This window comes from Erpetoichthys calabaricus, chromosome 1, assembly GCF_900747795.2.
Source record: "Erpetoichthys calabaricus chromosome 1, fErpCal1.3, whole genome shotgun sequence".
In the NCBI taxonomy this organism is placed as follows: domain Eukaryota; kingdom Metazoa; phylum Chordata; class Cladistia; order Polypteriformes; family Polypteridae; genus Erpetoichthys; species Erpetoichthys calabaricus.
The window spans coordinates 354,895,716-354,919,917 of record NC_041394.2 but is presented as its reverse complement, the minus strand read 5'-3'; the positions used below and the strand labels follow the sequence as shown (position 1 = coordinate 354,919,917).

Genomic DNA, 24,202 nt, shown 5'->3' with positions numbered 1-24,202 from the left:
GATTTATACTTTATCACTTTCATGATGAAATGCATTAAACTATGTATGTTACATTTTACAGATAAATCTGTAATTTCGTTTAATGAACAATTACAAACATGGGGTGACACGGTGTCGGAGTGGTAGCGCTGGTGTTTTGCAGGGAGTCGCGTCGCTGGTACTCCCTGCCTGGAGTTTGCGTGTTTTCCTGCTGGGTTTCCACAGGGTGCTCCGGTTTCCTTCCAAAGATATGCAGATTTGGTGACACTAAAATGACGCGAGTATATGTGAGTGTTTGTATTCACCTTGCGATGAGCTGATGCCTCGTCCAGGGATTGTTTCAGCCTCGTGCCCAATGCTAGCTGGAATGGGCACATCCCTGGATTGATGGATTTAATCATTAAACATCCTTTTCAGAGATATTGCGGTATGGTGTCATCGGAATTTAATGGGTGTTCTAGACAATTCACAACATAGCGAAGCCGAACCTGTTCTCCCCGTGATAATATCTCGCACTGCCACCTGATGGATTCCTCCAGATTTACGTAAAGTACACGCGCAAGTATAAACAGTACAACACTTGCATAGCAGAAGCGTCCGCTGTAGCATGTGTCGCGTCACGTGAAATACAAATCCGGCCTAACTCTTCAAAGGGGGGGAAGGGGTACTTAACCATATAACCAGTGCTGTGCTTACCAATGATAGCCGTTAGTGTTATTAGTTACGAATAAAGACATACAAAATATTTATCAACTTATATGCAAAATTTCACATCACAACACTGGCTATTGCTGGTCAATCCATTATTTGACCTGTCGGACACAAATTTATTTTCTAGTCTTCCCGGCCAATCCCTTTTGTCTTTCTGTTGTGGCCTACCAGCCGGGTATGACACCATCCTCCTTCCTGGCCGGGATACCTGTTCTACTCTTACAGTTGCAGTTTTTTTGAAAATGTAGTTTTATAACATCGTGTAAGGAACAAACCGTTTTATTTTTAAATAAAATTCTGGCACTTTTTTCTGTTTTTTTTTTTTTTTTTTTTTTTAAAGCCCCACTTCATTGATGATTCAAAAAACTGGTGCAAATTATAAGTAAACTGTCAGGAGTAAAATAAAACTTTGTAGTGGGGTTTGGGTGGTGGTGGTATTATTTGAACTGAAATCAGATGATTTACACTAAATGACTGCCACTTGTCATATCTGTCAACATCATGTAATCGCTCACAATTGTGTATTTTTATGTCTTTCAGCAGACAGACTGGAGCGTCTCAACTTTTCCCAGTGTCTCCCTGTTGTGGTCTGTCCTGAAGTGAAGTATCAACAGACACCACATGATGAAAATATGAAATTGACATCTGCATCAGATTTTTTGACAAGATCCCCCATGCAGTTGAGTGCTCTGCCAGTTGTGCACAAATCAAAGATAGACGCAATTAACACGCCACAACAAGAGAACAGTACTCCTTTGGAAGAAACGCATGTCTTGGAAGAGCAAAAGAAAAGTCTGAAATGTGTATCTAAAGACAAAGGCAATCAGTGGAACCAAACGACTCAAGGGCCTTATGTCTGTTCTGAATGTGGAAAACAATTTTCACGAAAATCCAATCTTAGGACCCACAATAGAATTCACACTGGAGAGAAACCCCATTGCTGTTCTGAATGTGGAAAAGTATTTTCACAAAGGATCCATCTTGACAGCCACAGAACAAGTCACACTGGAGAGAAACCCTTTTGCTGTTCTGAATGTGGAAGAGGGTTTTCAAGAAGGCACCGTCTCGAGAGCCACATGACAATTCATACTGGAACTCAGCCATACGGCTGTGTAGAATGTGGCAAACGATTCTGTGACAGGAGAAATCTTAACCAACACATGAGAACTCACAATGGGGAAAATCCTCTCTGTTGTTCAGAGTGTGGTGTACGATTCTCAACAAGGACCCATCTTTATAAACACGAAAGAATTCATAATGGAGGTAAACCCTATTGTTGTGGTGAATGTGGGAAAGTATTTTCAAAAAGAAATGGACTTGAAACCCACAAAAGACTTCATACTGGGGAGAAACCGTATTCCTGTTGTGAATGTGGTAAACAGTTCTCATTCAAGAGCACCTATAGAAGCCACATGAAAACTCACACTGGAGAGAAGCCACATGGCTGCTCGGAATGTGGAAAGCGATTTTCACAAAGAGGCCATCTTGAGAACCACATGGCAATTCATACTGGAGAGAAACCCTATTGCTGTTGTGAATGTGGAAAGAGATTTTCAAGTAAATCCTATCTTAGGGCTCACAATAGCATTCACACTGTAGAGAAACCCTATTGTTGCTCTGAATGTGGAAAAGGATTTTCACAAAGAAACAAACTTGAAACCCACAAGAGAGTTCATACTGGAGAAAAACCATATTGCTGTTGTGAATGTGGCAAACGATTCTCTTTCAAGAGCAGCTATAGCAGCCACATGACAAGTCACACTGGAGAGAAGCCATTTGGCTGCTTGGAATGTGGAAAACGATTTTCAGAAAGAAGCACCCTTAAGGCCCACAATAGAATTCACACTGGAGAGAAACCCTTTTGCTGTTCTGAGTGTGGAAAACGATTTTTACAAAAGAGTCACCTTGAGAGCCACACAGTTATTCACACTGGAGAGAAACCCTACAGCTGTTCTGAGTGTGGAAAAAGATTTTCAAGAAAATATTGCGTTGAGAGCCACATGAGAGTTCATACTCGAGGGAAGCCCTGAAGGAGTAAATTTTAGAGGAGGAAAAAAGTGGTCACACTCCTAACTACTCAAGTCTCGACGAGTACCTTCATGTGGTGGTCTTCATTGTACAAGATCTATACCCAATCACATCAAGGCAAAGCTGCTTTCTTACTAAGAACATGGTCAAAAATACTCCTCGTTACTGGCCCACACATCTTGCAGGATAAGAATGTGCCCAGGTCTTGTCTCCACACTAGGGCATATGAAGGTGGTAGTGATGGTAATAAATATTTAGATGAAGAGAAGACCTTCACTGTGGCAACAGTGCAGATAGACGGTGTTGCTGATCCCACTACAATGTAACAGACAAGACCATGTAAGCATACACTGAAAAAGATATTTCAAGAGGACTAGATACAGTCCAGTGGTCAGCTGAACATAAAGCGGAGATGTACTACTGCTTTTACACCATTGACCTAGAATGTTCAATGAAGGAATATGCCAGGAGGGGCTTGCAGAAAAAGGAGGTGTTGAAAAATATAATCTTGAGTACCAAATGAAGTGATACAACTAGAGTGGGAAAAAAAATTAGTAATCTCTAGCATATATAGTGATAATTTTGTAGACGGTCTATCAAATAAGCCATATTTTTAATTTAACATTTCTAAAAAATAATATTTAAGGGGAAGCTGTATAAGCCAATTCTTTCAGGCACACGTATGATTTACCAGATCAGATAAGATTTTTCCACATAAATGAAATCCGCAGGCTGAAATACCAAATCGGAATAAGCGGGAAGTAACTTGTACATACATGAAGGGATACTCTGGTTGGACGGGGGAGCAGAAGTCTGCCTGAGAGGAAAATATAAAACACCCCCAGTGGTCCCAGAGGTGTGTCAAGAACCACAGGACAAGATAAACTAAGGCTTACAAAAAAATGTCTTTGTCTCTGAAGATCCATCCATTTTGTGTCTCAACCATTCTATCCGAGGGCCATATCTGTCCAGAGACCGATCAACATACTACGACTGAGAGCCATCTGGTAGCCTAAGCACACAAGATGAACTGCTTATTATCCAGGTTGTATTAGTATTATTTTTCCAATTCTTAGTTTTACTTTGCTTATATTTGGGGCACAATTGGATACCAATAATTTAATCTATGAATAAAGAGTGTAACTTTCTATCCTGTCTGTTCTGGTAAAAGATGTGAGGGGAAAAAACAAGGGGGGAACAGTTGAACTACAGTAGCAGTCAGTGCTGACAGTGATGATGCTGGTAAAAGGAAAAAAAATAGAAAGGCTATAGATGGGATTTGTGGCACGCCATTTAGGTGTACATAATAAAAAGTCTAAAGGGGACAATAGGGTCACCCTAGGATCCTACCAGAATGAAACACTTGGCATAGTTATCAGGATTCTGGAGTAACCATGTCTTCCACGCCATTAGTGAATACTGGTTGTTTGAGTTTGTATTGGGTGCCTGGTTTTTTGTTTTGTTCTTTATTTTGCCTTATACCATTTCTTGTATTAGGAATTTGTTAGTTTTCTCATACCCCTTGTGGTCAGAGCGCAGGGTCAGCCATTGTACAGCGCCCCAGGAGCAATTGAAGGTTAAGGGCCTTGCTCAAGGGCCCAGCAGAGTAGGATCTCTTTTGGCAGTAACGGGGATTTGAACCGGCAACCTTTGGGATACCAGCGCAGATCCTTAGCCTCAGAGCCACCACTCCACCCCAATCTTGCCACAATCTTTTCCTCACAAGGTTAACAGGCTATGGAGGACATTTGCAATAAAGAACTGCACAGTAAGTATTTTTGTACTGCATTGCATTTTTTTTTATTCCAACACACGGCACATCACAAACATTAGCACCACTTTTTCAAATCACATACCAAATGGCATATAACCGTGACATAGCAACGGGAGGGACACACACAGACACTTGTCCTTTTAATTAATGTGGAAGGTTCATTGTTTGTTGTGTAGACAGAAGTTGTCTTCTTTTAGATCCTCCTCTTCATCTTTTCCCACTTCTAGGTGAGGGTCGATGTGCTTGATGCACCTTCTCCATTCAGTTTAGTCCTGCTTCTTCTCACCAATCAGACCCTTTTCCTTCCTTTTTATTTAATTCATCTATCCACCTTCACTTTGACTGTTCCACTCCATCTGAACTAGTGTGGTGCTGAGGTGTCACCCATTGCATGGCTGCACTGGGGTCCTAATCTGGATCCTGAGTTGGTTTGTCGTGTGGTGGGTGCGGCAATGCGCTATATCAGCGCCTGCTCCTAACCTCTCCTTTTCACTTTGACCTCCCTAGTATTCTCTTCTCCCATACTTGCATTCCCATTATTCTTTTGCCCACATATTCATCTCTCCTCATCACATGTCCATACCACTTCAACCTGCTTTCCTGTACTTTCTTAGATATCTTTCCCACTTGGGTTACACCTCATTTCTTATTCTTTTCTTGTAACTCCACACATTCATTTCTGTCATATCCAACTTCTCCTTTACTGCCCATGTCTTGGCTCCATACATCATTGTTGGTCTTACAACATCTTTTAACCTTCACTTTAATTCTTCGATCTGATACCTACATCTAATTGTTCCATTCATATTGCACTTTCTCTGCCTCTTTGCCCCTAACTCTACCATTGATCCTACCCTATCCACTCCTTTCAATACCTTTCACTGCAGTCTAACTTCTAGACCCTGATCATCATTATACCTCGTATATTCCGTCTTCTTCCTATTTTATCTTCCAAAGATCTTCTCCATTCTTACATCCTTCTGTCCACTTCCTCTTTTCTGGCGCCACACAACACAATGGTCATCCTCACAATGCCCGCACCAGGGGGATTGGTCTTTTATCTCTTGAGCCAACACATCCATAATCGGATCAAAGAGGTGAGGTTGCGTGGAGAGAAGTAATAATTTATTTCCCATTCATAATATGATCCGGTCCGCTGTGTTATGGCTGTCCTGTATAGTTTGAAGGCAGACGTTTCCATCTACTTTGGGTGAATTCTTTCAAACTTAGTATAAAATCTGTGGAGGGCTTATAAAGTAAACTATAAATATGGCCTATCACTTAAGACATGTACATTATGCAGGACAAAAGTCATTTTTTCCAACAATGTTCACAGACCGATTATTTTACTTTTTATACACTAGATCACAATTCCAGTGGGTCACAAGCTTACATACACTTTGTTAATATTTAGTAGCACTGACTTTAAATTGTTTTAATTTGAGCCAAACGTTTTGGGTCGCCTTCCATAGGTTGCTGGAATTTAGGCCAATTCCTCCAGACTGAACTGGTGTAACTGGGACAGGCTAGTAGGCCTCCTGTGCTCATATGCACTTTTTCAGTTCAAATTGAGGTCAGGGCTTTGTGAGGGCCTCTCCAATCCCTTGACCTTGTTGCCCTTAAGCCATTTCACCACAACTTTGGAGATCTGTTTGGGGTCCTTGTCCATCTGGATGACCCATTTGTGACTAAATCCATCATTTTCCTTTCTCGTGATGCCATCTATTTTGTGAAGTGCACCAGTCCTTTATGCAGCAAAGGCAAATGCCCCCCCACCCCAAAATTCACATAACATGATGCTCCCACCTCCATGCTTGACGGTTGGGATGGTGTTCTTTGCCTTCCAATCCTCACATTCTTTCCTCCCAACATCATGGTGGTCATTATTGCCAAACGGTGCATTCTTAGATTCATCAGAGCAGAGGACATTTCTCCAAAGGGTAAAATCTAAACCCCATGTGCCACTGCAGACTGCCTTCTTTAGGAGCAGTGGCTTCTTCCTTGCTGAGTAGCATCCTTTGAAGGTTATGTCGAGCTAGGACTCGTTTTTGTGTGGATATCCGTACTCGTCTGCCCATTTCCTTCAGCATCTTCACAAGGTTCTTTGCTGCTGTTCTGGGGTTGATTTGCATTTTTCGTGCCAAAGTCCGTATTTTTCTGGGAGGCAAACAGTCCAAATTCTGTTCACTTATCTTCATGTCTGTCGGTGATCTGATTCTCTGTACAGTCATGGCCAAAAGTTTTGAGAATGACACAAATATTCATTTTCAGTGTTTTTAGATCTTTTGTCAGATGTTTCTATTGTATACTAAAGCTGAACTACAAGCATTTCAGAAGTTTTAAAGGCTTTTATTGACAATTTCATTAAGTTTATGCAAAGAGTCGATATTTGCAGTGTTGGCTCTTCTTTCTATTTCAAGACCTCTGCAATTTGCCCTGGTTGTCTGTCAATCAACTTCTGGGCCAAATCCTGACTGATGGCAGCCCATTCTTGTATAATCAGTGCTTGGAGTTTGTCAGAATTGGTGGGTTTTTGTTTGTCCGCCCGCCTCTTGAGGATTGACCACAATATCTCAATGGGATTGAGGTCTGCTTTCAATCCTATTTTTTGTAAAAATTAATCTATATGTATGGGATTAAGGTCTGGGGAGTTTCCTGGCCATAGACCCAAAATTTTCTCAGAGACACTTAGTTCTCACTTTTGCCTTCTGGCCCAGTGCTCAATCATGCTGGATTGTTTGTTGGTCTCCAGACTGCTGTTGGATGGTTGGGAGAAGTTGCTCTCAGAGGATCTTTTGGTACTATCTGTGTTCTTCGGTACAACTCAGAGTCCTGCCACGTGCAAAAGTTCGCTGACGACACTGCTATCGTGGGCTGCATCAGGAGTGGGCAGGAGGAGGAGTATAGGGACCTAATCAAGGACTTTGTTAAATGGTGTGACTCAAACCACCTACACCTGAACACCAGCAAAACCAAGGAGCTGGTGGTGGATTTTAGGAGGCCCAGGCACCTCCTAGACCCCGTGATCATCAGAGGTGACTGTGTGCAGATGGTGCAGACCTATAAATACCTGGGAGTGCAGCTGGATGATAAATTAGACTGGACTGCCAATACTGATGCTCTGTGTAAGAAAGGACAGAGCCGACTATACTTCCTTAGAAGGCTGGCATCCTTCAACATCTGCAATAAGATGCTGCAGATGTTCTATCATACAGTTGTGGCGAGCGCCCTCTTCTACGCAGTGGTGTGCTGGGGAGGCAGCATTAACAAGAAGACATGGAGCTGGACAGTTGGACATCTGTGGCAGAGCGACGGGTGCTGAGCAGGCTCCTGTCAATCATGGAGAATCCACTGCATCCACTGAACAGGATCATCTCCAGACAGAGGAGCAGCTTCAGCAACAGACTGCGGTCACCGTCCTGCTCCACTGACAGACTGAGGAGATTGTTCCTCCCCCAAACTATGCGACTCTTCAATTCCACCCGGGGGGGGGTTGGTAAACGTTAACATTATACAAAATTATTGTCTTGTCTGTTATACCTGCATTGTTATCACTCTTTAATTTACTATTTTCTTTATCGGTATGCTGCTGCTGGAGTATGTGAATTTCCCCTTGGGATTAATGGAAAGATAGAAAGATACTTTATCTCTGTCTAGGGCAGAGCTGGCTCAGGAATGGCAGCAGGCAGGTGTGAGTGAGGTGAAGACCTTTGGAGGACGGCCTGATGGGTGTCAAGAAGGGCAGCAAAGAACCCAAGAAAAACATCCGCGACAGACTGATATTCTGGGATTGGACTGCTGGGGTCAAGTCATTGTCTTTGATGAATCCCCATTCTGATTGTTTGAGGCATCCGGAAAAAATAAAAGGCGAGCGGCGCTACCATCAGTCCTGCGTCAGGTCAACAGTAAAGCATCCTGAGACCATTCATGTCACGTGTGGTTACCTCTCACCCAAGGGAGTGCTGGGCTCACTCACAATTTTTACCTAAGAACACAGCCATGAATAAAGAATGGGACCAAAACAGAGAGCAACTTCTCCCAACCATCCAAGAACAGTTTGGTGACCAAAAATGCCTTTTACAGCATGATGGAGCACTGGGCCATAAGGATTTGGCCCAGAAGTTGATTGACAGCCTGCCAGAGCGAATTGCAGAGGTCTTGTAAATGAAAGAAGGACCAACAATGCTAATATTGACTTTTCGCATAACCCTTATAACACTAGGGTGTTGTACCGTGTTAGCCATTAGGAATGTAGTGAGAAGTCCAGCAAAATGACCCCTTTTATTGGCTAACTAAAAAAAATTACAATATGCACGCTTTGGAGGCAACTCAGGCCCCTTCTTCAGGCAAGATGTAATAAACTATGTAATTCTCAATGTAGAGAAAAGTCGAGCAAAATGACACCTTTTATTGGCTAACTGAAAAGATTATAATATGCAAGCTTTCGAGGCCGGGGAGAGGGAAGTCTGGGCATCTCTGCTCAAGCTGCTGCCCCCGCGACCCGACCTCGGATAAGCGGAAGAGGATGGATGGATGGAAGCTTTCCAGGCAACTCAGGCCCCTTCTTCAGGCAAGATGTAATTCTCAATAAAAGCTATTGAAGCTTATGAAATGCTTGTTATTGTACTTCAGTATACCATAGAAACATCTGACAAAAATATCTAAAAACACTGAAGCAGCAAACTTTGTGAAAACTAATACTTGGGATATTCTCAAAACCTTTGGCCACGGCTGTAAATCCGCTGCCGCTCGGCCACCAGTGTCGCCGGCGCGTATTTCTTTCTGTTGTGACCAATTACACTTTACAATGAGGATGGCGCAGCCAATCAGCAGAAAGCTCGTCTTTCTTCGGGCGACAAGGCGGGACGCATGACGTCACAATGTGGAAACAATAACCTTCCCCAGCACTTGTGGACGCGGTGCATTGTACAGAAAACCTCAGCGGCTAGGAGCAGAGGGCGAGTAAACGAAGTTAGTTTATTTTTTTTTTAAATGGAGGCGGATTGTCCGTACTTTTAGGCCCGAACCGAGTGGCACATTCGTCTCCATCGTCTTTCCTTTCTCTTTATTTCGAGTGCTGATCGAATCCGCGTGTGATGGGCGGAGTGAAGCCTTACGAAGCATCAAAACGTTTGAAGCAATTGTGTCGGAAATCGTATCCAGGACATTTTCATTAACGTTTCACAAACTCTTGATCAACTTCAATGACGTCTGTTAAAACTTATTGCTTTTAGTTTTTCGCTGCTACAGACTGGCAACGACGAGAAGGGTTCGTCAGCCTTTTCTAGTTTCTGATGTCTAAAATTTATAAACTAACGCCGACAGGCAGAATGTACTGTACGATAGCAAGACTTAAACAAAATAAGACGCCTTACACTTGGATCCCCGGCTCTTTCAATGAATATTTACTTTTGCACTGTATCATTGTTATCGCTCCTGGTATTAGTATTATAATTAACCCTCACCTTTTTCTTTAGATCACATTTAATAGCCTTAAATGTTTTCTTTGTTCTGACTTAATTAAAACGGAGTAGACGGAAAATAAAGGTTTATCCCTGTACTTTGCCATGATATAGGTAAGCACATTTGAGAAAGAAAAGGTGAAATCCTTAAATCACAGATGATGTTATTCGATCAAGTATTGAGATATTTCATTTAGATATTTCATTTATTAATACTTTACAATATTTTGTGGACCAATAAAGTAACGAGTTCGCTATGAAGAAAAGACGCCATCAGTGGCTCAACTGACTAAGGTGGTTTCTTTCCAAATTCTGAGCGTAGTGCAAACCCGAGTTCGATCCGAATTAAAGACTCGTCAAAATTAATAACTATATTAAAAAAACGATCAGGAGTGAAATATTTATATGGAGCGTTAACTGAACTGACTATAGCAGACTTGTCATCTTCTTAAAATGACTTTATTTATTTGATATTAACAATTACTCATAAGGCCGAAAATCTGAGTTTGCATGGACTGTGCCGTTTCTTTTTTTTTCGTGACATCGCGTCAGTAGAGAGTGCGTGACGTTAACAATGCATTCTGTCCTAAATGACAGCGCACACGCTTTTCTATATTTCCTAAAGGCCAATGTGTCTCAGTTTGCTCATTAATATATTTTGACAGTGTATTTTAATAAGAATGATTATAAACATATTACCCACGTTCATTTCCCATGTAGATATGTAACGTTTGGTGAGAATAAATAAAAAAGTAACAACACATATAATAGTTATGTTGCATTGTGATTAACAAAACTCATCCCTTCTCTGAACTGTTCTTATACAGTCGATTTATTGCATTTCTGAAGGTGTACATTGTTGGTATTCTCCATTAAATTTGCCCCCGTACGAGCTCACGTAATGGGTGACAAGGCACATCCTCACCCTGATGCCGAGGCTCTTGTCATGAATATTCCCATCTTGTGCTTTTTCTCGTTCTTGCCAGTTTACTATTATTATTGGACACGTATGTAGAAGAAATGTGTGTCTTATTTTATGTCTGTGAAAGGAAGGACGATAACGCCTTGAATGAAACTGAGTGTTGATGCTTTGGGTAACAAGACAGGTAAGGAGCAGGGAACGTTAAAGGTGACAGTGACAGCGGGGGATTGTGGGACTGGAAGATGGTTTAAGAATACAGAAACGATAAAAGCTTAGTCTTTCAATAATTCTATTTACATCAATGATTTACTTAGTTGTGCTGTGGTTCGGAGGATTACTTATTTACATCCCCACCAGGGGAGACTTTGATAAGATGCATTCACAAGGGTCGGATGTTGCTGACAAAGTCAGGTGCTCTCTTGAAAGTTTGGCTCCAGATGTGCTTATGCTGCTCCTTGTCAATACTTGAGTGATCTTTATGTTCACCTCTGGATGAATTCGCAAAGTTTCTTTACAACTTTTTTGTCTCATTAACGCTGAAATCCCGAGGCTTTCCTAAAATTGCAGAAGACACTGTTGATGGCGCTGAAAGACAGTTGTGATTAGTTATACAGAGCTCGCTTTTACTCATTGTTTTTTGGAAATCAATAATACAAATCAGCTACAGATCTGGGAATCACTGAATAGTAAAAACGTTTAATGAGGAGTGTCTTGCGCATATACTGGTGTAATGACCACGTCGGCTTTAGTGAAGCGTTTCTTAGCCTCTCTGATATGATCGACATGGCGTAGAGTAGATTCTGGATTGTTATAATACGTGCTACCTTACGCAAAATATGCTCATTAATTTGTTACAGATTCTAGGTGGACACGATTCCACACCAAAGAAAAAGGTGCCTCATTTAAATCGTTCGTAATGTCTCCAAAATAGATTTGTTACAGACAAGTACTACATAACTGTTTTTTTACAAAGTCCTTATTGTAACTTTAGGCAAAAGCCAAACGCGAACGCCAACTGGGATTTGAACTCGCGTCAGCACACCTTACCGCTGCAGCAGGGACAACTGCTTTTACGCTTTCAGGGAAAACAGTCGAGCAGACGAGTGAGGGACTAAACCGGAAGCTGACTGCGCAGATATGATTGTTAACTTACAGACAAGTACCACATAACTGTTTTTTTACAAAGTCCTTATTGTAACTTTAGGCAAAAGCCAAACGCGAACGCCAACTGGGATTTGAACTCGCGTCAGCACACCTTACCGCTGCAGCAGGGACAACTGCTTTTACGCTTTCAGGGAAAACAGTTCAGCAGACGAGTGAGGAACTAAACCGGAAGCTGACTGCGCAGATATGAAATTCATATTATGAATGACGTCATTACGCCAGCGTGCCTCAAATCACGCGACGGGCGCATTTGAAACAAGCCTCGAAGCAGTGCTTCGAAAGCTCGACACAGTATCGAACGGTCTATCACTACAGAAAACCTCAGCACCGAGCAGCAGGGGGTGAGTGAACGAAGTTAGTTTGTTTATTTTTAAAAATGGAGGCGGATTGTCCGTACTTTTAGGTCCGAACCGAGTGGCACATTCGTCTCAATCGTCTTTCCTTTCTCTTTATGTCGAGTGCTGACCGAATCCGCGTCGTCTCCTTGCTTGCTTCGTTCATCCTTTTTAATTTTCAGTCCACATTCGTCACGTTTGTCCTTCCAATTTTTCTGCGTCCTCTTTCATGTCCGGTCGGTGATGTGAAAGAGCGAAAAAAAAATATAAGAATAAAAAGAATACGAAATGTCCCCGGGTGTGTGCACACGTGCATTACTCGTAATACACCTCGATCACAATAATGCCATTCCTGGCTAACCTGATTGTATACTTTTATTTTGTGATGTGGAATGTGGCGAAGCTTCAATGTTATCTCCCTACTCGACAAACCCAGTGTTTACGCCTATCATCCACTTCGGAGGACGTTTACGTGAAATGCGGAGAATATCGTCAGTCCCACGGCACACGCGTCTCACCATCACTTTCTCGAGACCCATTTCAGCCTCTGACCATCCGCTAGTCACCACTGGTTTACGGAAAAGTCGCTTTTTCCGTAACTTTTCCGGATCCCGTCTCCGCTCTGCCTCAATGTTTGTTTATTTTTTTCGATTTATACGTCATCAGTCTGCGTGGAGCGCGCAGGGGTGACGAGTCCTTCTGCAGGCGCAGCTTAGACTTCTTTGTCACTTCATTCAGTGGCCCCCTTGAGGGATCCCAGAAGGTCAGTTTCACTTGGACGTTGTCGAACAGCACTGGGATCGAAATCAACGAGTGGGGAGTTAATACTGTGCTTTCACCCAACATAGAGTACAATAAAAAGTAAAACCCATAAGGCGGAGAAGATGTTCGTAATTAAAAAACACTTTGAAATTCGATCATTATTTTTTTTTTTTCAATTACTGTTGTATGCTTATTTGAAATCAAGAGCTCATTCCACTTTCATTTAACAAATAGCCTTTGCACAGGGCCGTCTTAACACGTGGGCACGCTGGGCAGTTGCCCTCATGCTAATCTATGTATGTTGTGACTTGCTGAGTGGTCCAGTAGGTATGGACCACAGTGCACTGTTTGCCTGGTGGGGCCTATAATGCTGTTAAGATGGCCCAGCCTTTGCACCACTAATTTTGATTTGGATTAAATCCACCTTATGAATTACAGTAGCCTTCCAGAGCTGAGAAATATTTCTCTCTATTATAATAATAAAAAAAAATCCTGGGACGACAAGACTTTTTCAGAGAGATACTTTCACGTCCCGTGAGACAAGACTTTGTCTTTTATTAATCGGGCATAGTTAAATCTCTTGGCACAAAGAGTAGATGACAAAGTAGAATGTCATAAATAATTCAAAAACGTTGGCGCGATACAAATGCAGAGCAGGTTAGAGATAATGGAAGTACGAAAATTCGAAAGTCTCAAAAAAACTGATAGTAAAGATTGCATTAGTGCAAACAAACTGAAATTTTTACTCAGTGAAATAACAAAACAGCGAAAAGAGATCGAATATATTGTTTGGATTTAAACTTTAAGTCGGAGACTTAGATTGTCTAATTCGCATTGCCATCAGGAAAAATTAAGTGTTTCTTCCCAGTGAAGAGGCGTATCTGCAAGAGTTAAAAGATTGGTTGTTTGGTGAAAGTGAAATCCACATACGCGAGTGGCAGAGTCACGAAGTGGCTGATGCATAGTGCAGGTCGGTGGTTGGCGAGCAAAGACTGCAGAGGGTGAAGCCCACTAGTTTTGCTAATTTTTAAAGCCATTTCCTTTGAGGTTGAGACACATTGTAGACAGCAAAAAAAATAAATACACTCAAGGGAAACTTTTTTCCCTTCCAACCTCCATAACTCGTAGCTTTGGCTGATTGGAAAACTCCAAATGATTTCTTTGAAATGGTCCCATTCAGCTCGTATTCTTTAACACAGCTCATGAGAAAACACTGCCATTTGTTTTGCTGTTGGTGGTGAAAAAAAGTGCTTCTGTATGTCAAAGGGAAATAAAATGAAGGTGTAATTCATAATCGCCGTGTGTCACCCAAATCAACAAGTCTGAAAATGTTTGCATGGCGGTACATTTGGGGATTTAGTTAAAATATTTGAGTTTCTAATGTATAACAATTTAGTTACTTCATCAAAGAGTCGGTGTGTTTTTGCTTATTAAAGTGATACTTGAATGCAATTGCATGTGTTAGTAGAGAAATATTTATCTTTGCTTTTTAACGGCACTTTACAATGTCATGTTGTTAAAAACCAGAGCCAAGGTAGACTTGTGTTGGATCGACAGCTTTATAGAGAGCAGAATAGATTTTGTAAAAATGTCATTGACTGAGGTACTGTTGTTGTTTGGGGAAGGTCTGTACAGATCACACCACACACACACACAGAGTAAGGACAAAAAGTTGCATCTACAGTGGGTATAGAAAAGACCCCCCCCCCCCCTTTGAAATATTCCCATCTTTTTTTGCTTTACAGCCTTAAATGAAAACACATAAACCAATATTTCTTTCCAGCTTTACTTACTCAATGCAACCAAAATCAAAAACAAGACCTACTGAGATTAATAAAGAATCCCCCCCCCCCCCCCCCACACACACACACACAATGTCAATGTCATTTTGTTGAACCCCTTTTGCTTTAATGACAGCCTTTTATTCAAAGGTGGTCCTTTTATTCATCTCAGGATTTCTTGTTTTTGATTTTTTAAAATTCTTCTGAACTGTAGCTGTGATATCTTTCACTTGGATGTTACAGATTGCATTGAGTAAGTAAAGGTGGAAAAATATTGGTTTATGTGTTTTCATTTAAAAGAAATGGGAATATTTCGAAGGGGTGAATTCTTTTCTATAGCCCCTGTATATACAGTTAGGTCCATAAATATTTGACAGTGATAACAGTTCTCATAATTGTAGCTCTGTGCACCACCACAATGGATTTGAAATGAAGAAATAATTTCATTATTGAAGGTGTAGGCTTTCAGCATTAATTCTTCCTCAGTCGTGGCTGAGACGCCTGTCCTTCCACCTTCGCACTCACAGTAGGTGCCTGTCACATTTATATACAAATCAACACATACAAATAGTGATGCAAACTCTTTGGATAATTTGTTGAATTCAAATGGCATGACCCGCTCAAAACTGAGAGAAAATGAAATCCAAACGGCACTTTGGTTTGAATTCAAAGTTGCTGTATTTTTTTTTTTTTTTTTTTTTTTTTAACTGTGGTTTGCTGTCTCTAAACTGTCTGACCTGACTTTTTGAAGGAGATATTCTAACTATTCTGGACTCCATTTTGTTCATCTGCTGTTCTTTCCACAGAGTGGAGGAGGATGAGTCTAACACTTTAACTTACATGGATGTGACAGAGGCAATGTACCAGTCTGACATGAATGTGATGGAGAAAAGGATCGTAAATATTAAGGAGGAGGACGACCGTGAACGGGAATACGCCTATCATCAACCGAAGAGTCTGTGCATTAAGAATGAGGATTGTGAACAGGGGACAGTGGGCATTAAGGAAGAGGCTGCTGAGAAGCCTGTCATCCGTGGCATACAGAAACAAGTCAAGGAGGAAGACCTTCAGTCAGAGTCCGGCCATTTGTCTGGATGTAGAGATGGAGATGTAAGTAGATCAGTCTCCCCTCGGGGTAAAATATGTCCCATTCAGGAGCATTCTGTCAGCAAGAAGTCTGATATTTACTCCGATGCAAAGACCAGTCGGGAAACATCACGGAGAGCACCAGGAGGCCAGTCATCACCTACAAATCAGTCTGGAGAAGGTAAGTGGAGACCAAACAGTCAACACACACGGTTGAAATTTCAGCTTTTGTGGGAGTAATGTTTGAATATCAAATTTGTTAGCATTAGGGTTTTCTTGTGAGCCATCCTGTAAAAGGTTTTTACTAAGAATCTGTTTTTTTTATATCACAGTGATTCTGACTATCACGTTACTTTTTGGTTTCATGATAAATATAATATTTACTGTTGCGCCACAATGCCATCTTTGTTTTCCTGTGAGCACCACCCTTTCAGAGCACAGACGTCGAGTGTCTCCTAGGCAGTCTGTCCCAGAATCCACCAGAATTAGCAACTACTTTTTACGCCATCAAATTTTTGAGATAAAGGTCACCCTTCATGTCCCATCACTGTCTGAGATTGGTGGTTGTCCCTGGGTAGCATGCGGATTATAATTATTGGTACTGTTCTATTCTCGTGACACAAAGCGCCCTTGGCTTTTATTTTGATATGTTCTCATAGAGTCACGCGACAGTTCATTCTTGTGTTTACCTCCTGATAATGACAACCCACAAGAATTACTTGCAGCCTATTGGTCAATGCAGGACTAAAGCAATACAGCGGACCCTTGACTTATGAACTCAATTCGTTCGCGAGGGCTGGTTGTAACTAAAGTTGGTTGTAAGTCAAGACTATTTTTTCCATAAGAAATAATGGAAATACCCATAATGCGTTCCGAACCTCCTACAGCAACACTTGCTTAACATTTTCATAATAAAAAAGGGTTGTATAATGTGCATAATTTACCAAAACACCAATAATTTTTCTAATGTACTAACCAAAAAGTTATTAAAAGTGCCTAGCCTACCAGAAACAACAATTTCATACTGTACTCGCCATTTAATTTGACATCTTTGGCTTGCAGGAAGGGAGGAGGAGGAGAATGAAATGGAAGGTGGTTATTGTTTGGAAGGAGCCTCCTTATAGAAATCTTTTCTTTGTAAAATTGTCGATGGTGGATTTCGACACGCTGTACATATTAGCGAGATCGGTCACACGAACGCCACTCTCATATTTCTGCACAATTTCCTTCTTTGTTTCGATTGTGATCGCTTTCTTTACCTTCGTTACCTTCTCTTCCTTCCTTAGCAATCATCGAAATAAATTGTATAAATCACTGCACTTACCGAAATTACGTCCACAAACACATGTATCTGGGCTCCGACTGACTCTTACGAACGCTCTCGGCTCTTTGTTTACAATCGCACAAGCGGATACACGTGACCGCATTCGGGTCATAATGCAAGGCGTTAGTCATAATTCAAAACAAAAATTTTGGTCGTAAACCAAGTTGTTCGCATGTCAGACGGGTCCTATATCAAGGGTCGACTGTACTTCATCATGAGAACGTGTCAAAATAAAAGCCAGGTGCACTTTCTGTCAAAATAATAAAGTACCCAATTTTTAATTGTTGCCTTCCTGGTAGTTTCTGTTTTAGGCGCTCAGATTCAGGCTGGCGATTCTATTTTTTGTTGACGCACCAGTTTGATTTTGATTTGTGTCTGACTGTGCTCACCTTATTTAAAAAATACACTGTTTCACCTAATATTTTCTCACCTTTGTTAAAATATTTTCAAATTAGGTATGTCACAGTACCAGAATGTTTGCATTCAATATCAATACAAGTAAAAGTTCATGATACTTGATACCTGTACGATACCAGAGCAAAAACAGAAATCCCATTCACTGGCTATTTTATTATTATTATTATTATTATTATTATTATTAAAAGTCCCTCCATTATTCAAATGATCAATATTGTGCCTTTGTTGTTTGAATAAAACATTCTAAGAGTACATTAGAGGGTCAACTCAACTTGGACAGTTGGGAGACAAAGTCAGAGAGGCGAGATTGTGCTGGTTTAGACATGTGCAGAGGAGAGATGCTGGGTATATTGGGAGAAGGATGCTAAGGATTTAGCTGCCAGGCAAGAGAAAAAGAGGAAGGCCTAAGAGAAGGTTTATGGATGTGGTGAGAGAGGACATGCAGGTGATGGGTGTAACAGAGCAAGATGGAAGGACAGAAAGATATTGAAGAAGATGATCCAATGTGGCAACACCTAACGGGAGCAGCTGAAAGAAGAAGAAAAACTACTACCAACAGTAACGGCAGCTTTAAAACAGTGATGCAGTCAATGAGTAGTTAGCCAAACTATCATTTAAGACAACTAGCATCAGCATTCATAAATAACAAAATGCAATTTTAATATGCGATAGACATGGGGATTCCTCCATTTTAACAGCGTTTTTTTTGGGGTTTCAGCCCTGGGTTAAAAAAATGCTCCAATCCTGGAAAACCTGATTTATCTTAGCATGAGTGTATTCTAAATGGTTTCTCTAGTAGTTGAAAACTACAGCTTAAAATAAATGCTAAAAAAAAAACCAAGCCTTATTATATCTGTACTGTTAGCAAATTCCAGGAAAATGTCTGATATTTTCATTTACACAAACTCTTTAGAGCTGTTTTTGTGCCCACATGTTTTTAAAATTCAGTTTGTCAAACAGTTCCTTCCTGCTAGGTTGGTAATGTTTGCAATTATAAGATTTAAATTTGCATCATTGGCAGGTTAAAAACTTAATAGAGTAACATTTAATGGATGAGTCAAATCCGATTCAAATATCACAAACCTGTCATGTCTTGCTTGTTTAAATTGGACCCTCTTTGTGTATGATATACTTATGTACATGCATTAAGATGAGTGGTTAGTGTAGTGTAGTGTAGTGTGGTGATGAGGTACGAGTTTTGTTTTTGTGTAAAACAGTCCTAGGGACAGCGAGTGCCGTGCTTACTGACTGGCTGGGTGGCAACAAGTATGTTATATATAATCAAACATATGACTGTCCACTTTTCACGAGAGAATGGATTTGGATCGTGTTTTTTTTTTTTTTTTTTTTTCCTAGAATTTGTTTGAACATTCTGGTTGATTTTTGCGACTTCTCACCACACTAAGCATTAGTTCGCTTGCAGTAGCAATATATTTGCACGAATCCAGGAGAGATGCTGCGGGCCGAGGAGAGGGGGCAGTGGACGGGGCCCTCCTCACTCACTCGCCAGTCTCTGGTTTCCTTACCTTCGCTTAGCTAGCGAACAAGAGAACTACTTAATGGATTCAGATCGGGTTTTGTTTATCTATAATTTGCTGGAACATTCCGGTTAATTTTGCAACTTCTCTCATCGCGCTAAGAATCCTAGTTCACTTGCAGGAGCGATATATTCGTGCTAATCTGAGACAAAGGAAGCAGGACCCTCCTCACTCTCGTGCCAGCCTCCGATTGAGTTGCTCTACCTCTCTCCACATGTTGGAGTGCACTTTGCCTCCACTTGGCTAGTAATACCTGTCTGTTCAGCAGACATTATCCTCTACGGATTGTTAAGGAGTAACGTTGGACTTTTTCAGAGAGAGATCAGAGCCCCATGTGATTTAGAGCAGGGGTCGCCAACTCTGGTCCTGGAGGACCACTGTGGCTGCAGATTTTCATTCTAACCCTTTTTTTTATTGAGTGACGTGTTTGTGCTGCTAATTAACTTCTTGTGAGTTAATTTGAATTGAATTGCTTTGTTAAGATTGGTTTCCCTGAATTCCTTCATCATTCCTTTTTTTTTTTTTTTGTAAGCCGCACTTGATCAATGATTCAAAAATCTGGTATAATAGTTGTAAGATGCCTCCTAAGCAGAATAAAAGTAAACTGTCAGGTGTAAAATGAAACTTTCTAGTGGGGTTAGGGTGGTGGTGTTATTTGAACTGAAATGAGACGATTTACACTAAATGAGTGCCACTTGTGAGCGATTACATGATGTTGAGAGATATGACAATTGTGTATTTTTATATCTTTCAGCAGACAGACTGGAGCGTCTCCGCTTTTCCCAGTGTCTCCCTGTTGTGGTCTGTCCTGAAGTGAAATATCAACAGACAGCACATGATGAAAATATGAAATTGACATCTGCATCAGATTTTTTGACAAGATCCCCCATGCAGTTGAGTGCTCTGCCAGTTGTGCACAAAACAAAGAGAGATGCAATTAACATGCCACAACAAGAGAACAGTACTCCTTTGGAAGAAACGCGTGTCTTGCAAAAGAAAAGTCTGAAATGTGCATCTAAAGACAAAGGCAATCAGTTGAACCAAACGACTCAAGGGCCTTATGTGTGTTCTGAATGTGGAAAACAATTTTCACGAAAATCCAATCTTAAGACCCACAATAGAATTCACACTGGGGAGAAACCCCATTGCTGTTCTGAATGTGGAAAAGTATTTTCACAAAGGATCCATCTTGACAGCCACAAAACAAGTCACACTGGAGAGAAACCTTTTTGCTGTTCTGAATGTGGAAGAGGGTTTACAAGAAAGCATCGTCTCAAGAGCCACATGACAATCCATACTGGAACTCAGCCATATGGCTGTGTAGAATGTGGGAAACGATTCTATGACAGGAAAAATCTTAACCAGCATATGAGAACTCACAATGGGGAAAATCCTCTCTGTTGTTCAGAGTGTGGTGTACGATTCTCAACAAGGCGCCATCTTTATAAACACGAAAGAATTCATAATGGAGGTAAACCCTATTGTTGTGGTGAATGTGGGAAAGTATTTTCAAAAAGAAATGGACTTGAGACCCACAAAATAGTTCATACCGGGGAGAAACCGTATTCCTGTTGTGAATGTGGTAAACAATTCTCATTCAAGAGCACCTATAAAAGCCACATGAAAACTCACACTGGAGAGAAGCCACATGGCTGCTCGGAATGTGGAAAGCGATTTTCACAAAGAGGCCATCTTGTGATCCACATGGCAATTCATACTGGAGAGAAACCCTATTGCTGTTGTGAATGTGGAAAGAGATTTTCAAGTAAATCCTATCTTAAGGCTCACAATAGCATTCACACTGTAGAGAAACCCTATTGCTGCTCTGAATGTGGAAAAGGATTTTCACAAAGAAGCAAACTTGAAACCCACAGAAGAGTTCATACTGGAGAGAAGCCATATTCCTGTTGTGAATGTGGCAAACGATTCTCTTTCAAGAAAAGCTATAGCAGCCACATGACAAGTCACACTGGAGAGAAGCCATTTGGCTGCTTGGAATGTGGAAAACGATTTTCAGATAGAAGCACCCTTAAGGCCCACAATATAATTCACACTGGAGAGAAACCCTTTTGCTGTTCTGAGTGTGGAAAACGATTTTTAAAAAAGGGTCACCTTGAGAGCCACACAGTTATTCACACTGGAGAGAAACCCTATAGCTGTTCTGAGTGTGGAAAAAGATTTTCAAGAAAATATTGCGTTGAGAGCCACATGAGAGTTCATACTCGAGGGAAGCCCTGAAGGAATAAATTTTAGAGGAGGAAAAGAGTGGTCAAACTCCTAACTAAAGTCTGGACGAGTACCTTCATGTGGTGGGCTTCGTTGTACAAGATCTGTACCCAATCACGTCCAGGCAAAGCTACTTTCTTAGTAAGAAAATGGTCAAAAATACTCCTTGTTACTGGCCCACACATCTGGCAGGATAAGAATGTGCCCAGCTCTTGTCTCCACACTAGGGCAGATGAAGGTGGTAGTGATGGTAATAAATATTCAGATGAAGAGAAGACCTTCACTGTGGCAACAGTGCAGATAGACGGTGTTGCTGATCCCACAACAATGCAACAGAAAAGACCATGTAAGCATACACTGAAAAAGACATTTCAAGAGGACTAGATACAGTCCAGTGGTCAGCTGAACATAAAGTGGAGATGTACTGCTGCTTTTACACCATTTGACCCAGAATGTTCAGTGAAGAAATGTCAGGAGGGGCTTGCAGAAAATGGAGGGTTCAAAAAATATAATCTTGAGTACCAACTGAAGTGATACAACTAGAGTGGGGAAAAAATTAGTAATCTCTAGCATATATAGTGATAATTTTGTAGACGGTCTATCAAATAAGCCATATTTTTAATTTACATTTAAAAAAAAAATGTATAAGCCAATTCTTTCAGGCACACGTATGATTTATCTATGTGCAGAAGTCTTATCTGATCTGATGTTTAGCCACAGGCTGAAATCCCAAATTGGAACAAGTGGGAAGTAACTTGCACATACATGAAGGGATACTCTGGTTGGACTGGGGAGCAGAAGTCTGCCAGAGAGGAAAATATAAAACACCCCCAGTGGTCCCAGAGGTGTGTCAAGAACCACAGGACAAGAAAAACTAAGGCTTACAGAAAGATGTCTTTGTCTCTGAAGATCCATCCATTTTGTGTCTCGACCATTCTATCAGAAGGCCATATCTGTCTAGAGACCGATCAACATACTACGACTGAGAGCCATCTGGTAGCCTAAGCACACAAGATGAACTGCTTATTATCCAGGTTGTATTGGTGTTATTTTTCCAATTCTTAGTTTTACTTTGCTTATATTTGGGGCACAATTGGATACCAGTAGTTAATCTATGAATAAAAAGTGTAACTTTCTATCCTGTCTGCTCTTGTATTCTAAGTATCTGGGATGAAAGATGTGGGGAAGGGGGAGCTGTTGTACTACAGTAGCAGTCAGTGTTGGTAAAAGAAGGGCTATAGATGGCATTTGGGGCACACCATTTAAAGCAGGGGTGTCAAACTCCGGGCCTGGTGGGCTGCAGTGGCTACAGGTTTTCATTCTAACCCTGTTCCTAATCAGTGAGCAGTTTTCACTGCTAATTAACTCCTTTTCCCTTCATTTCAATAGCCCTGTTTTTAAGGATTCAGTCCTCTGAATTGATTTGTTTGTTCATTAAATGGCAGCCAAACAGAAATGAGACATGAAACGAGCAAACAGATGACCAACTAAACTGGGATTTCAAACTCCAACCAATTTCACTCCAAATAGTCTCTTAATGAGAAGCTGATTCTTACTGTTAATTAAGCCCATTATTTAATTTAATGGCTTGTTGCTGCTCTCATTCTGCCACAGCAGACATTTCCAAATCTGTTGATTTTTTTCTGTTTTTCTAAGAACACCAACAAAATGTTTTGATGACCTGAGAGATCAACCTTACTAAGACCTTCACCTTTATTTTCAGATATTGTGTGGGCACAGGTGAGCTGGTCATATGGTAGCTTGTTTGATGTCTCATTATTGTTTGGCTACTAATTAAGGAAAAAGAGACAAGGGGCCTGAGTCAAGTTAATTAAAACTAAAGCAAAACAAGTTAATTAGCAGTGAAAACGGCTCACTAAAGAAGATGGTTAGAATGAAAACATGCAGCTACTGCGGCCCTCGAGGACCGGAGTTCAACACCTGTGATTTAAAGAGTCTGAAAGGAACAATAGGGTCACTCTAGGATCCTACCAGAACAAAACACTTGGCATAGTTGGCAGGATTCTGGACTAGCCATGTAATCCACTCCATTAGTGAATACTGGTTTGTGGAGTTTGTATTCAATAGGTAGTGGTTGCCTGATGTGGTGGAGATTGCCACAATCTTTTCTCACAAGGTTAGCAGGCTGTGGAGGACATTTCCGATAAAGAACTGCACAGTAGGTAATTTTGTAATGCATTGCATTTTTTTTTTTTATTCGAACACATGGCACATCACCAAAATTAGCAACTCTTTTTAAAATCTCGTACCAAATGGCATATAACCATGACATGGCAACGGGAGGGGCACACACAGACACTTGTCCTTTTAATTAAGGTGGAAGGTTCATTGTTTGTTATGTAGACAGAAGTTATCGTCTTTTAGGGCTTCCTCTTTTTGCCCACATATTTCTTGTTTCTCCTCATTACATGTCCATACCACTTCAACCTGCTTTCCTGTACGTACTTAGATATCTCTCCCACTCAGGTTAAACCTCTTTTTTTTTTAATTTTTTTTTGGTAACTCCACACATCCATTTCAACATTCTCATTTCTGTAATACCCAACTTCTTCTCCTTTACTGCCCATGTCTCAGCTCCATATGTCAGTGTTGGTCTTCTCACCACCTTTTAACCTTCACTTTAATTCTTTGATTACACAGCACTCCTGACACCGTCTTCTAACTGTTCCATT

General features: G+C 41.0%; 2 protein-coding genes across 2 annotated transcripts; both read left to right on the top strand.

Moving 5' to 3' along the window:
* Positions 1-1,228: 1,228 nt before the first annotated feature.
* On the top strand, positions 1,229-2,731 carry LOC114665291 (gastrula zinc finger protein XlCGF57.1-like). Its single transcript, XM_028819767.2, has one exon. It carries the CDS (start codon positions 1,323-1,325, stop codon positions 2,718-2,720), a length of 1,398 nt encoding a protein of 465 aa, XP_028675600.2. The 5' UTR covers positions 1,229-1,322; the 3' UTR covers positions 2,721-2,731.
* A 9,556-nt stretch (positions 2,732-12,287) lies between these two features.
* LOC114665284 (gastrula zinc finger protein XlCGF57.1-like) lies at positions 12,288-22,348 on the top strand. The gene is made up of 3 exons (XM_028819755.2): positions 12,288-12,381; positions 15,725-16,185; positions 20,038-22,348. Exons 2-3 carry the CDS (start codon positions 15,759-15,761, stop codon positions 21,519-21,521), a joined length of 1,911 nt encoding a protein of 636 aa, XP_028675588.1. The 5' UTR covers positions 12,288-12,381; positions 15,725-15,758; the 3' UTR covers positions 21,522-22,348.
* Positions 22,349-24,202: the final 1,854 nt, after the last annotated feature.

What these genes read in the sequence shown, in the direction of transcription:
- LOC114665284 (XM_028819755.2), top strand. Translation starts at nt 15,759, where the DNA reads ATGGATGTGACAGAGGCAATGTACCAGTCTGACATGAATGTGATGGAG. An exon ending in TACAAATCAGTCTGGAGAAG is followed by an intron (nt 16,186 to 20,037) that starts GTAAGTGGAGAC and finishes TATATCTTTCAG; the next exon opens with CAGACAGACTGGAGCGTCTC.
- LOC114665291 (XM_028819767.2), top strand. Translation starts at nt 1,323, where the DNA reads ATGAAATTGACATCTGCATCAGATTTTTTGACAAGATCCCCCATGCAG.